Raw genomic sequence first — 14,287 nt, 5'->3', positions numbered from 1 at the left:
TAAAAGAAATTATTGCCATGAATAGTTGGATTCAATAATTATTCTAGACTTGGATTATCTTAGAGAGTGCAAACAGAAACATATGCATTAGGAAGTCTGACCAATGACGAAAAGTTCAAAACAAAAATTCTGTTGAACTGCAGCAATATTTCATTGCAAGCATTAGGGTCCCAATTATAGCTTCAAAGGCTTGCTGCAGTTAAAAAGAAATTAGTATTATTGTCAGTAAACCATTAATTACTTTGTATCTCTAGTAGTTTCCTAAATGACTTGTAAATTACCATGTATTTTTAATTGCACTGTGAAAACTGCGTCACTATTGAGCGAAATATATGAGAGCTACAAAAGACACCTCTCCCAAACTGTATTTATTATATACCATGCCTCAAGAACCATGAGTCAGGGATAGATTAAGAAGAGCACAATCAATAAAGGGGAATCTACCATAACACAATAAAAAGATTTCCCAACTTCAATTCCTTTTTTCCGATTCAGAAAGCTAGGAATTCTCCCTTGGCAAATAAGTTACTCGTAAGGAATGGGACACAGGAAAACTTGCTGGTTAATATGTGAGGGTTCCCAGCTTTGTTAAGAATCACTCATTCTTCTGACTTAAAATAGAAAATGTTTGCTTAACGTCTAGAGCACTTTTTAATGCAATCGGAGTGATGCTGGTTTTAATTGGGTTCATGAAACACAGTCAATCGATAAGATTCATCACTAACACTACATTAGCCAGAAGGTAAGAAAGGGGAAAACACTATTAAAACAAACTGTAAGAAGCAGTGAATCTTCACCTTTTGTCATTAAACCTTAAATCCTTAAAGCTGGACTTAGGATCCAGGAACTTTTTCTCATTGTGGTCAATAGAGTTGTTGTCAACAATGAAAACTCAATGCAAAAAAGCAAAAGTATAGTTTCAACAAAATAGACGGTGTTCCTTACTAGAGTAAGTTCAGAACATAAGGAAGGATCAAACAGATCTCTGTGGTGTACATTACTCTGATTAAGGCTGTTATCACATGCATCACAGAAAAGTCTCAAACTGATAAAGCAGCAGTGAAGTATTCATCTTTTTTTTCTTTAACCTTCCCTGTCAGCAGTTTACAATCATGAAAAAATGGATTTTTTTTTAACTTTTTTTTAACTTCCTAAATTCTTTTTTTGAGTAGCTCCTATAGTGCTTTTACAGCTACTTTCTATTGTAAGATTTGTGCATGATGAGATCTTATCAAGACAAACCCTCCTTTCATTTTCATCTATTTGTATTTGGTATCTGTAGTCTCTGCAGACTCTAAATTCAGGAAGACAGATGAAGTCCACAGATCAAAAATCACAATATCCAGGGCAAAGAACCGCAGCGGGAAAAACTTTCAGCTGTGTGAATACTGCCAGTAGATATCAGATCATTACACACAATACATGAGCCTGCAGTAAGTCCTTATAGGATCCATTCATCAAATCCAAACCGGGCTCAGCTCAGTGCTCAGGAAGCGTACTCCAGGTACGGCTGGGGAGCGCCACAGGAAATGCAAACAGGTCAGATATGGGCAAAGAAAACTTAAGCAGACTAGTTCATGTGCAATTAGGCTTCCGTTCCTAATGAGATTACCAAATCAGCAATCTAACTCATCCTACTCCCTCCTGTGACTGCCATGGAGATGTAACCTAAACCTCAAAACGATTATCTATTTCTACAAACACACAGCCTAAAGGCGTCAGCCCCGGGGAAACCCAACCCTTCAGATTCTGAGCTCGACACGGGACCTGCATTTTGAGGCAGCAAAGCATTTCCGAATTTGAGCCCGTATGTATGAATGTGTTTTCTACAAGTTGTATAACTAAAAAGAATGGGTAGATTTTTTCCTTAAAAATCCTCGTTTGCATTAAATAGCCCAAGAGCCACGGCAGACAAAGCGCACATGAAGGTACACCGTTTAGCAGGTGAGCGCACCGGCCAGCACGCACAGAGCTCCAGCAAGGCAGGCCGGTGGAAGCGGTGCGTTTTCCTTCTGAACAAAACACCACTGGCAACATCTTTAGACCCAAGAACTTAGTGAGCAGGTACTATTAAAAAAAAAAAAAAAAACAAAAAACCCAAAGGAAAAAAAAACGGAGCACAGCCGAGCACAGTGGCAGCGCAGAAAAGGCCTTCATCCAGCCCGTCCTGCCATGGCCCTTTCCCCACCAGACCCCACAGAGAGCCGGTAAGACATCATCACTTCACAGTGAAGCCGAAGCCGAGGAGCGGTGCAGCAGCGGCCCCTCTCCGTACAGCAGCGGGCAGGCCCAGCCCCGAGGGGGACCCCGAGAGGGACCCCGCGCCGGCGCCCGGCCGCTGCCGCACGCACGGGCCCGCTGCCCGGGCTCGCACTCGGCCACCCCCCGCAGCCCGAGGTGAATCTCCCGTCCGCTCCGGACCGGGGGAGGCGGCAAGCCCTCCTCCATCCAGCCCAGCCCGGGCGCGACCCGAGGACTAAGCCCAGCTCCGGCGCCGCGGGGCCGACCTAGGCACCGGCCCCCCCGCGCCGCCTAAGGCGGCCCCCGCCGGGCCCCGCCCCGGGTCCCAGCCTGGCTCTTCCGGGTCGGGCGCTCCGGGTCCGCCTCACGCCGCGGCTAGGGGGGTGGCAGCAGCGCTAGGGTGCGGCCCCCCAACGGTGGCGCAGCCATGCCGGTGGCGGGCGAGCGGAGCGCGGCACGGAGGGAGGCCATGGGGCGGCGGCTGGCGCGGTTCGCGGCGCTCAGAGGTGGGGCGGCCCCACGCGGAACGGGACGGGCGGGGAGGCGGCGCGGGCCCGGCCCACCCGAGCCGAGCCGCGTTCGCCGTGGGGCTGTGGAGCGCTCGCCCTGCGGCCGGCCCGCGGGGGTCTTGTGGGTCGGGTGTGCCTTGTCAGACCCCAGGGCGCCTGGGGCTTTGGCGCGGCGCTCCGGAGGGGTCGGGTGTGCCTGCCCGCTCACCCCCCCGGTGCGCCTGACGCGGATGCCGCTCTGCCGACAGGGAAGGCCGCCCGCCCCGGCGAGTTCTGGGACGTCGTGGCGGTGACGGCCGCCGACGCGGAGCAGGCGCTCGCCTACCGACAGCAGCTGGCTGAGAAGCTGAGCAGAAAGGAACTGCCGCTGGGGGCGCGGTACCATGTTTTTGTGGATCCACCTGGACCGAAAATCGGTGGGCACCCGTTGTAGGCTTTCCCCTTGCTCTCGCAGGAACGAGCCCACGTCAGCTCTGCAGGCAGCTGGTTTGGCTTCAGAGGGACAGAAGGGGCTCCGTGACGCTGGCCAGGCCTCTCCTGTCCGGCCGACCGAGGGCTGCCCTGACTTGGGTTCCTGCTCGAGGTCAAGCAGGGTTTGATGTAGATCTAAAAAGAAGGAAGAGTCGCGGCGTGCGGTGAGAGTCCAGCACCTCACAGGCACGTGTGCTGGACACGGACGTGGAGCGGGTCGCAGTGTGCGCAGCGTGTCCTGCCTGCACGGCGAGTGCTGGCGTAGCAGCAGCGGGGGTACTGGCACACCCCACGGGGAGCAGGTGCAGCACCTCGTGGTGTTACTGTACGAGTTACACTCGCTTGATATACTATATGTTCATTTAATACATTTATACTCGTAATACACTTATATAATGATACTCATTTTTGGTCAGGTGGAAGTAGGCTTTGTGCTTATGTGCTATGCCAGCTGTCTCCTGCAATGAAAGGGCTCCAAAATGCTGCTAAAGTCTGAAGTATTAATTAAACCACAAGTGTTGGTTCTAATGCCATTAAATAGTGTGTAGTTTGGATTCAGTTGTGCAACTGCTAGCATCATGGGTTGGCTGCTTTTTCGGACTTAATGTAAGTTAATTTTGGCCTTTACACTTAGCCTTGTACTACCTGGGACTCCACCGTGATGGTTTTGAATGAGTGCATGCTGGTGATGCTATATGGCTCTTCTGGCTGTATCGTATGGAATACAGACCAACACTAACTCATGGTTTTTTATAAATTCATACTTCTTACCTTAACCTGATTGTTTAAATTTAAATACTTTGAATATGTTTTAATATATTACCCAACACACAGCAAAAACCTAGAAGAAAATAGTCTGGCTGTCCACAATATCATCCTATAATTCTTAATACCTGTTCGCTTTGATGTAGAAAGTAACTAATCTCAGTAGTCTTGTCTGCAGTGTAGAATAATAGGCAGAGATTAATTTTGAGAAATCTGGCAATTATAAGTTGTAGGAGCACATGAAAATATCCCAAACCGTTTCCTCGTATCCCAAACATTTTTCCTCATTTCCATATTGTAAATGTCAAAAGTACTTTTGAACATGTGCTTCAAGCCAGTAGTGAAATTTTGTGTGACTTGTTTCCTACTGGAGCCAGTTTTCATGGTTACGTCATGGCCTGATGAAATGGTGAAATGCTTCAAATGCTGGGGCTGTTCAGAGAATAACTGGGAAGGGAAAACATGGTATTTTCCCAAGAGCTGTCTACTCAAGATGTCCTCCCCTCTGAGTGCACAAGGCTTCCAAAGTGACTGTCCATCGTCTTCTTTGCGTGATTTTATCAACTACGATACAGTGGAAACACTGTTCGGTCAGAACTGGTTTAGGAAATTTCAGATAGGTATCTGTGCATCCATTGACACTCGGTTTGATTAAAAGAACCTCTCTGCAGTCATAAGGACTTTTTTAAAAATAAATGTCACGTTTTCTACAGCAGAAGGCAGCATTTGAAACATGTTTCCTGATCACCCTGCCACAGCACCAGGTCCCAGTATGCTTCACATGTCAATGCAGACATTATTGGTGCTCTTTTCAGCAGATACTGAAATATTTTTCTTTAGGAAATGGTGGGTCAACCCTTCATGTTCTTCGATGCTTGGAAGATCTATATGGTGATAAATGGACTTCTTTTATTGTGCTGCTAATTCATTCTGGTACATTCTATTTTACATTTCACACTCTAAAGTTGTACCCCTTTTTTTTTTTCCCCTAATAATAATATGATGGCGGAGTCAGAGTTCTGAAATACAGTTCCCTCAGAAAAGGAATTCCAAATGTATCTGATCTGATCATTTGAATTTAGATTGATACTGAGGAGATATTACTGTCACTTAAGCATTTCTTCTCGGCACTTAAGTTGTTCAGTCAAACAGTGGAGAAAGCAGTGTAATTCAGAGTATCTGAATTAAGCTCTTGCCTTGAAATACCCATTGAAGGAGCATGGCCCTCTCTGTAGGGGACCTAGAGGTCCTCATAACTACAGGCAGACTGAATACTTGCCGCCTTATCCAATTAGTCAGAACACTTCCAAAAGGTGCACCGGTTTTGCAGAGAAGAAAGAAACCAGGTAATAACAAGTCACCTGACCAAACCACTGCTTGTTTGACTTATCTCTGACTTAAAATTCCCAGTCGGGGTGCAGGGGTCCTCCTTTTTTTCAAGCGAAAAGCAGGCATCATTTGCTTTCTTCGCTTTAGTTATAGACAAGCGGTCCATACTCCAGCTCTGAAGCAAGCTAAAGGTAGTGATACCAACCACAATTTTAGTATAAGCTGTTTAAGGCATGCTAAATTTTGGACATAAGGTCAGATCTGCTTTGAGAAATGTTTGAAGAAGAAAGATTGATGATTTTTTTGCATCTGTCATTTTTTGAGGAATACTTAGTATATGACCAAGCCGGGGGAGGGGGGGCACGGTTTATACCTTTGTGTATATGTAAAATAGCTGTACAGGTTTAGTTTTTGCTGACTTATATACAGTGTCTCTGTATAATTAAAAATGTCTTTTTCTTCAAGGTGGTTACAGTCGACGTTTACCAAATGCAAGTGCACTGGGAAAGATTTTCACAGCTTTGCCTTTTGGTGATCCCATTTACCAGATGTTGGAACTGAAGCTTGCCATGTACATTGATTTCCCCAGTCACATGAAACCAGGAATTCTCATTACATGTTCGGACGACATAGAACTTTACAGCACTGGAGTTGAAGAAACCATCACATTTGATAAACCTGGATTTACCGCATTAGCTCACCCTTCAGATTTGACAGTTGGGACCACTCACGGAGTGTTTGTTTTAGATCCATCCAGTTTTTCAGGAAAAGGAGAACTTGAATACACATCTTGCCGTCATTTCCTGCACAAGCCCGATATTGAGACGATGCGCCAGTGTGGCGCAGTATGCGTAAGAGGGAATTGTTCTCAGCTAAGTTCCTCTGGAGACGACAGCGACTCAGAAATGGACTCAGAGTGTGTGTATACAGACAGTATCTTTTACATGGATCATAGCATTGCAAAACAATTACTGACATTTTATAAGCAGATGGGCACGCTTTGCTGTGAAATAGATGCATATGGTGACTTCCTTCAGGCCCTGGGACCTGGAGCCACTCAAGATTACACAAAAAATACCAGTAACGTCACGAAAGAGGAATCACAGTTAGTAGAAGTACGGCAGAAGCTATACTCTCTTCTGAAAGGAACTACGCTTAATGTTATAGTCTTAAACAACTCTAAGTTCTATCACATTGGAACTATGCAAGAGTATTTGTTTCATTTTACATCTGATAGCAAACTGAAATTTGAGCTCGACTTACTGTCTGTGGCTTTTAGCATCTTTTCTGACAAAGCTGAGACCTTGGATCAATCAGCAAGTATCATTCAAAGCATACTTGAGCCTGGATGTTTTATAGGACCTGGATCCGTTATTGAATACTCTAGAATTGGACCTGAAGTCTCAGTAGGGAAGAACAGCATTATTAGCGGATCGTACATAAATTTGAAAGTAGACATACCTTCAAACTGTTTTCTGAGTTCATTAAGTATAAAAATTAACGATCGAGTAAAGTATGTAAGTATGGTGTTTAGTGTAGAAGATGACTTGAAAAAGAGTGTGAAATTGTTGTCAGATATACATTCACTCCAGTTTGTTGGAGTCAGCTTACTAGTATGTTTGGACCTCTGGGGTGTAAAGATTTCAGACCAGCTCTTCTCCAGTGAGAACACAGGTTTGGGGTTGTGGACTGCTAGGATTTTTCCTGTTTGTTCTACTTTAAGTGAATCAGTTAGAACGTCATTAAAAATGTTAAATTCTGTGCAGCACATGTCAGCTTTTAAATTGAATGGCTTTAAGCTCTTGTCTGTTGAAGAAATGCTCACCTACAAAGATGTAGAAGACATGTTGAAGTTTAGGAAGCAAATTTATGATGAAATCTGTCTACAAAGACAAAAAGAGAAGTCTGATTTGTAGAAGGAACGGTTCTTGAACAAATTTCCTGTTTTCATTTGTGGATGATTGATTACTTCCCAGCTTGTAAAAATCATAAGGAAAAAAAGTACACAGATCTTTTCTCTGATTCCATTGAAGTAGAAATAATGAAATTGTATTAATGACGTTGATGTAGCATAACATTAATAATGCAACAAATGCAGATAAACTATTCTTTTGATGAAAGAAGTAATGAAATATTTCAGATCTCTGAAAACACTAATTGGTGAATTTTCTTGGGGTGCACAAGTTATTATGTTTTGTAGTCTTTTGTCAATAAGAATATGATACAGAACAAATTAATTAGAAATTTGACTGAAAACTGCTTTAAAAGTTTTTCAAAGTAGAACGTTCGCTCCAGCAACATGGCATGATATAGCAATAACTTATGTTTCTCTCTTTTCATGCTGCCTTTTTGCAGTAGTGTTTCAAATAGGTAGAGATAAATTTATTAAAAGTACTTTTTAAATCAGGACATCTTGTCTTAAGATTTAATCTTTTTTTTTCATTTTGTAATTTTTTATACTTTCTTGTTTTTCATCCGAGGAAAAAGATTTGCATGAGAGATCATTCTTTCCCTTGTGACTAATAATATTGGGGTCAAAACCTGGTATCAAGACATACTGATTTATTTTTTTTTTACTGTTAGTCATTTGGAAGCTGGTAGTTTGATTGGGCAGCTACCAACTTTTTGTTATCCACAGATGGACTGATATGTGCCACATGAAAACCTACATTTCATATTTCTCTAAACTGAACTGTCAGAGTCCCTGGAGTGATGCTTAATGCTCATGCAGACCAGCGGAGTAAACAACAACAGAGAGGTTAACTATTGTGAGTGGTACCACGATGCACATCTTCAGAGAAACACACAATATCTAGTGTCTCTTCCCCTTCTCCACCTTTTACTAATAAAGATGTCCTTTTGTTTCTAGTTTAGGTGCCAAAGGTCCAGCTCCAAATAGGTAAGTTGCTTTTTAAACTTTCTGTTCAGGCCTGATCAAAAAGGAAAGTGCCTTTTTTTTTGTGTACAACTTTAAATGTACTTTTCTCTGTTCCCTCTTCCCTGCCCCCCTTTTTTAAAAATCTAGGAAGTGTCATGCTAGGTCATGCCAGTGTTCCATCTAGCCCAGTATTATGTCTTAGGCTGTGGCACCACAAAGATGCTGTGCAGGGAGAGCATGCAAGCCTATCCAGTTCTGTGATCCTCTGTTTTCAACAGCTCATTACATAAACAATCGGTATATACTTTAGTACTACAAGGTGGAAAAAAGCTTGTTCACACTAAGTTTATATTCAGATACCTCAAATAATTTATTTTTAATTTTGCTTCTGTAATGACTGCATTTTTAATTTTTCCATGTCATGCTACTTTTAAGAATGTGCTGTGTATTATATCAATGTAATTTGACTGCAAACACAATGCATCTTTTTCTTTTGACTTTACCAATGGGTTTTCATGTTCTGTTTAATGTTTCATTATAGCAGTTTATCTCCCTACTGACTGAATTCCCTAATAGCATCTTTCTTATGCCACCTACAAGATAGTAGTGTAATATCTCATGAATATTACCCAAGCTGGTTTAACCTTCACCAAGTTTCTTCCTCATTGATAAAGAAACCTTTCAAGAGACATAGTATTTTTCCTGAGCATCTCTTCTGAGCAAGAAGAAATACAAAGGAGCGAGACATGGAGGTTTGGAATTGCTGAGGTTGACTTCAAAGGGATAAGGAGAATTTCTGAGCAAACAGAGGTTTTAAAAGTCCATATAAAATACTAGTTTAACAATGGAAAGAGCAGTAGATTTGAGAACATTAAGGTCCAAGACAAATGCATAAAATCACAAAGTAAAAATAGTCATAGAACATGGAGCATGAAATTGTGGTTTGTGTATCATCCTATTTGCATAATCTATTCATCTATTGTTAGAGTATACAAAATGTTTTGGGAAAAGCAAATGTTTGATATAGACTTTGGATCTTCAATTGGAGATCAAACTTTGTTCTGAAAACACTTCCCTGATGATTGCTTTACTGCTAGACAAGCTTTCTGCATGTTTAGTAACAGTAAAATGAAGCTGCGTTCTTTTAACGTGATTATTCACTTTAACTGTTACAATTGCATTTATTCTAAATTCCCTAAGTACCATGTATTGATTTCATTACTGAAAGCAATCTGGATATAAATAGAAAATGGATTTGCTTCTGACACGTAAGGAACAGGAAAAAAGAAGGAGGAAAAGCATACTGACTAAATGGCTTTTGGAAAGTGTTGGGGTAGACTTGATCAAATCGCAGCTGCTATGGTCTTGGAAGCAGTGTTCTTCCAAGAAAAAAAAACAAACCAGGAGTGGAATCCTGGTCGTAGTGTTAGACTACCGTGCTTGGCATCAGGGTCAACAGGCTGCCTCAGGCTCTGTCAGTCCACCAAGTGCACGAGGAGGGGTAAGAGGTACTTCTTAGAGTATTTCTCTCTCAGATTTTTTTTCCTGGCATGCTGCTGTCCTGCTCTGGACTGCTCGAATGTGCTGGCCCAGCTGCAACCAGGATGGGTAAGAAATAACTACTCACACCCCTGCAGAAAGTAGTATCCTCTGGGATGTGCTGTTCATTACTGTCATTCCTTAACCTAGCCTCTGCGTCAGAATGATCCAAGTTACTATGAAACAGTAGGTGTTAACACAAAAATTCTGTCATTCTGACATGCTGTGTTGGAGAGTGAACGTGTCGATTTGACAGGGCGGTAATCTCCACTGGTAATCCCTTAACCTCGACAGCCTGCAGGTCTGAGCGTAAACCCAGGCTCACACTCTTGTGGTAAGTGGTGTGAGCCTGGCGGGTGCTCGTTAGGGTCCACAAAGAAGCCCGACACCTGCAAACAGTGAACGCTCATAAAAACCCCAGATTACGCAATTCACAGATAACTGCTGGAAAGCTCAGTTGTATCTTTCTCAGAGGGCAGTAACACTTTCACTGTGCTTAGTCCTGCTGTCAAGGATCTAAATGAGGAAAACTTCTGTAAAGATTTGCTGAAAGTATTCTTTGGCCATGGCCCCAGAGAGCGTGGCTGTACTACAGGCAGTGTACAAAAGAGCTGGATGTCAGCATACCTCAAAACATGAAATTTTTTTGGTTCATGATCTTATCTCCTGCTGTGCAGTTTGTAGAGCGCAGCCCCATGAAGCTATTAAAACAAATGGTGTCCGCATTTAAACACACCAAATGTGCGGTCAGATGCTGCTTCATTTATAGCTCTTAAAATATGTGACTGAGTTGAATAGCTTGTGGCTAAACACTTCAGTTAGGAGCTAGAAATATTTTCTTAACCTTTGAATAAAGGCCTAAGATACCTTTTTTTGCAAACCTGTGAAGCATGTAATGTCCAGTCTCATTTCACAGTTCTTAGCAGCATGTCAATGAATTGCCCTGTTAGGAAATAAAACATTTAGATTTTGAGGTAAAGAACTTAACAAAAAAAAATCTGTTGTAGTGGAATAAGCGTAGATTTGATTTACTAGGTAAGACACATTAGACTGCTTTAAGTCTTTATGCCACTCCATGCTTTCCTTTTACACTAAATATTTTTGTCTCAAATTTTAGCGCATTTTGGTCAATATTAGCCATAGGTAATGTCAGCAGGCTTAATGAATTTATTCCACAGGTATTGAAATACCTGGATTTGTAATATTTTTCATTTTTAAACTACAATCAAGTTTAATGTAATATTTTATTAAAACATTAAAAATTATATTTTATTAAAAACACTAAAAATTATCTTTTATTTAATACAGAGCTCTATTAATTATTTTCCTATATGTTCTTATATCATATAGGGTTATGTGTGTGCATGTTCACACATTCTGAAAATTCATTCTTGGACTCCACACTTAGGAATAAACACTTCTATATAAAAGCTTCCACTAACTTCTACTGAGCCACAGGAAGCGCATGTTTGCCCATTAAATTTCTAATGCATCCATAATCCTTTGTGGTCTTTCTTACTATCAATAAAATTGTCATTGTGAAGTATGAGATTAGAAAGTTTATGGAAATGTTAAGAGAAAATGGACCATGCCATAGAGAATGTTAGTGCATGAAGGCTGATAATGGTATTGGCAATCCAGGCATCAATCTGTCAAGGGCTGGTGGAATTTAAAAATTAAAATACGCATCCATTGCACTTTGATGAATTGTTGAAAGGATTTGGTAGACATGAGGCATATTGTTCTGCAGGCTTTTTTGTGAGTTTTAAATGCTGAAACGTGGCTTTACCCTGCCAAGCTACAGAAAGTAGCTAGTTTTGTTGATTTTCCTGTATCAGCTTCAGAATAAAATCTGAAAACCTGAAATGCATACCCTATTTGATTGAAGTCACTAGGAGTTTTGCTTTTGATTTAAGCAGGGGCCAGGATTTTGCCCCTGGCAAGCACGTTGGTGGACCAAAGGTTTCTGGAGTCCACCAGGGATAAGAATCTCTGAAGTGAAGGAGAACAAGAGCTGCAGATCTCTCGTTGAGTATCCTGACAGCGAGTGTTACAGCCCTGCATACACCTGCCAAACCTTCGCTAATCTACTGCGCCTTGCTGTGCAGCTTCTTGAGTTCTGTGGGGTGTGGGCATTGGGTGAGCAGGGGATCAGTAGGCAAAGAAAGCCCTGGAGCTGCAGAGCACAGAAGTAGTTGCAAGGAGAACAGTCTCTAGCGGATGTAATGTCATTTTTGAGTTAACATGATATTTCTGTCAAAAGAAGGAGAGAGAGAGAGAGGAGATGACCGATAACTGAGTATTTGTATGTATCCCTAATGACACATTTGAAAAATAATGTCTTTAGGCATGAGATAACTCTTTGGTGTATGTCTTGCAGCTATTTATGAAGTGTGCATTTTTTAGCTATAACAAATTCCAGTCCTTACAACAAGGGCTATCTTGTAGTGTAGTGTAAATTAATAAGATTTAATCAAATCTTATTAAAATCAAAAGGACTTCAGGCTCGACACTTCCTGACTATAATAATCTAAGTTTGATGTGCACAATATGTGTAAGTATTTTATTCGTATTGCATTTTACAAACTTTAGCTAATCTTTCTTTTTCACAATCTGCGGTTAAGGTAGATGACAACAATTTTCTTATGCAATCACCTGGGATAAACTTGTCCCAAGGAAATTGAGAGACCTGTGCAAGGCCCCACAGTAAAATTTAACAGCAAGATAATAGCAATTATGGGGTTGCTGGTTTCTAGTATCAGACTCTGAAAACAAGACCATCATGGCATCCTGGCCCATGATTTTCCTCCAGTCTGAGTAATAAAGGATGCAACGCTGAAGGTAGGACCTTCTAAGAACAGGAGGCATCTACTGAAATTTGGAGTTTGATTTTGATTAAGGCTTATTGAGTTTCCTAGATGGATGCAGTTTTTGTATGGGCCTCTAGATCATTGCCTGGCTCCATCTATCCTGAAATGCAACTCAGGCTGGTACAGTCTCAAATAAAACCAAGATGAGTGTTTAATGGTTTTATTCATGTCAGCTTTCTTCATTTAATTAGTTTTGCTCTGCAGTGCAATAATAGGGCTCATAATGAACATCATCTTAATGATTTCCCTGAATGCTTTGAAAGCATGCTATAATGAACAGAGATTTAGCCATACTGTATATATTACACTATGAAATTTGAGAGAGGAAGATTATTTCAGTAACCTTTTAGGCAGGAAATTGAAATCTGAGAAATTGGGCACTTAAAAAAGAACACAAGGGAAGGCAGCTGAAATAAAAATGAGCAGCTGAAAGGTACCTGTGCCAGAAGGATTTGGGGAACTGACAAAAGAAAGTAAGCTCCAACAATCATTTGGATCTGTGTAGAAATGTTCTTGACTTGGACAGGGAGTTTGTCTGTACTGGAGCTCAGCGGTTCCAGCCTCTTCTCGTTCCTAAATCTCTGATGCAACAGCTTCATTTTCTCCTCTCTGCACATGTGGAAGATTAATCCCTGTGCAAATGCCACTGTAGTATTGTGAGAACAAAAATAGCAGTACTATTCTTCTGTACACTTCTTTTAATCCACTGCCACAGAGAAGCCATTGTAAACACCTGTTTCATTACATGGGCTACAGAGTTCCTTGTACTTTATTTTCATAAAAATGCTTTTTCTTTTAACATCCTTTTCATTTTCTGTGACACATCTGAATGTCACCAGAATGACATTGAAATGTATAGGAGCAACTTACAGCCTCTCGAAGTAAATGATAGATATGGATATGTTCTAATTAATTTGAAATAAAGATCATTTCAAAAGGCTTAATCCTGTAAAGGCTCATGGTGAAGGACATTTAAAACCAGAAATGGGAAAAGAATTTTTCACGTTTCTCTTGTAAGATTGGACATGACAGCTGCACATTCCAAACATAAAATGGCAATAAAAAAATTAATCAAATTTGTACAGCTCAGTATTCTGTAAATATCACATGTGAAGACTTTACTCACTGAAAAACATTGCTCTTGACAGTTTAGTGCTACTTGTATAGTTGATAATTAGAACTGGCCTAACACAGTAGTCAGTTTCTTCTCTGTTTGCAAACGGTCTGCAAACAGGCTCTGCGATTATTATTAGTTTTTGTCTTTTTTTTTCCCCCTAGTTTCAATTATTCTGCAACTGCTCCACATAGTCTATGATGTGAATGCCTCAAGAATTCACCTGAAAGTTGCTTTCATGGTGAACAAAGCTGTTGCATTGACTTCGCTGCCTGACTGGATTACCGTCCTGTGCTGTAGTTTCCAGTGGTCTTCCCTGAGTGTCCATATGAATGAATCTTCACCCACACAAATGTTTGCAAAGAGTGAATAAAAACATGGTATAGAAACTGATGACTTCTTTTTCGATGTATTTCCATAAAGTAGATGGTACTAGAATATAAATAGTATGCAAGGCATTTACTTCTTTTAAAGCAAGTACTTTTATCTCTATCTTGTCACGGAAATGTAATGCTCTTACTTCATAAAGCTGTTGTATTAAAATGCATTTTCTGTGCAGAAGTGAACAGAA

General features: G+C 41.3%; 1 protein-coding gene across 6 annotated transcripts; it reads left to right on the top strand.

Annotated features, from left to right (window-relative positions):
* Window positions 1–2,616: 2,616 nt before the first annotated feature.
* Window positions 2,617–14,287, top strand: LOC143161195 (fucose-1-phosphate guanylyltransferase-like). 6 transcript variants are annotated; one of them, XM_076339914.1, is made up of 6 exons: window positions 2,617–2,747; window positions 2,999–3,166; window positions 4,827–4,919; window positions 5,781–6,832; window positions 8,185–8,214; window positions 13,881–14,287. In XM_076339914.1, the coding sequence occupies exons 1-5, from the start codon at window positions 2,669–2,671 to the stop codon at window positions 8,212–8,214; spliced, it is 1,422 nt and encodes a 473-aa protein (XP_076196029.1). In that variant the 5' UTR covers window positions 2,617–2,668; the 3' UTR covers window positions 13,881–14,287. The 6 variants fall into 6 exon arrangements, with proteins under 6 accessions (XP_076196029.1, XP_076196024.1, XP_076196026.1 ...); XM_076339909.1 differs by having other exon boundaries at window positions 5,781–8,083; XM_076339911.1 differs by lacking the exons at window positions 2,999–3,166; window positions 8,185–8,214; window positions 13,881–14,287 and having other exon boundaries at window positions 5,781–7,724.

This window comes from Aptenodytes patagonicus, chromosome 5 (genome assembly GCF_965638725.1).
Source record: "Aptenodytes patagonicus chromosome 5, bAptPat1.pri.cur, whole genome shotgun sequence".
Lineage (NCBI taxonomy): Eukaryota > Metazoa > Chordata > Aves > Sphenisciformes > Spheniscidae > Aptenodytes > Aptenodytes patagonicus.
The sequence above is the reverse complement of the archived record's forward strand: the minus strand, read 5'-3'. Positions and strand labels throughout refer to the sequence as shown.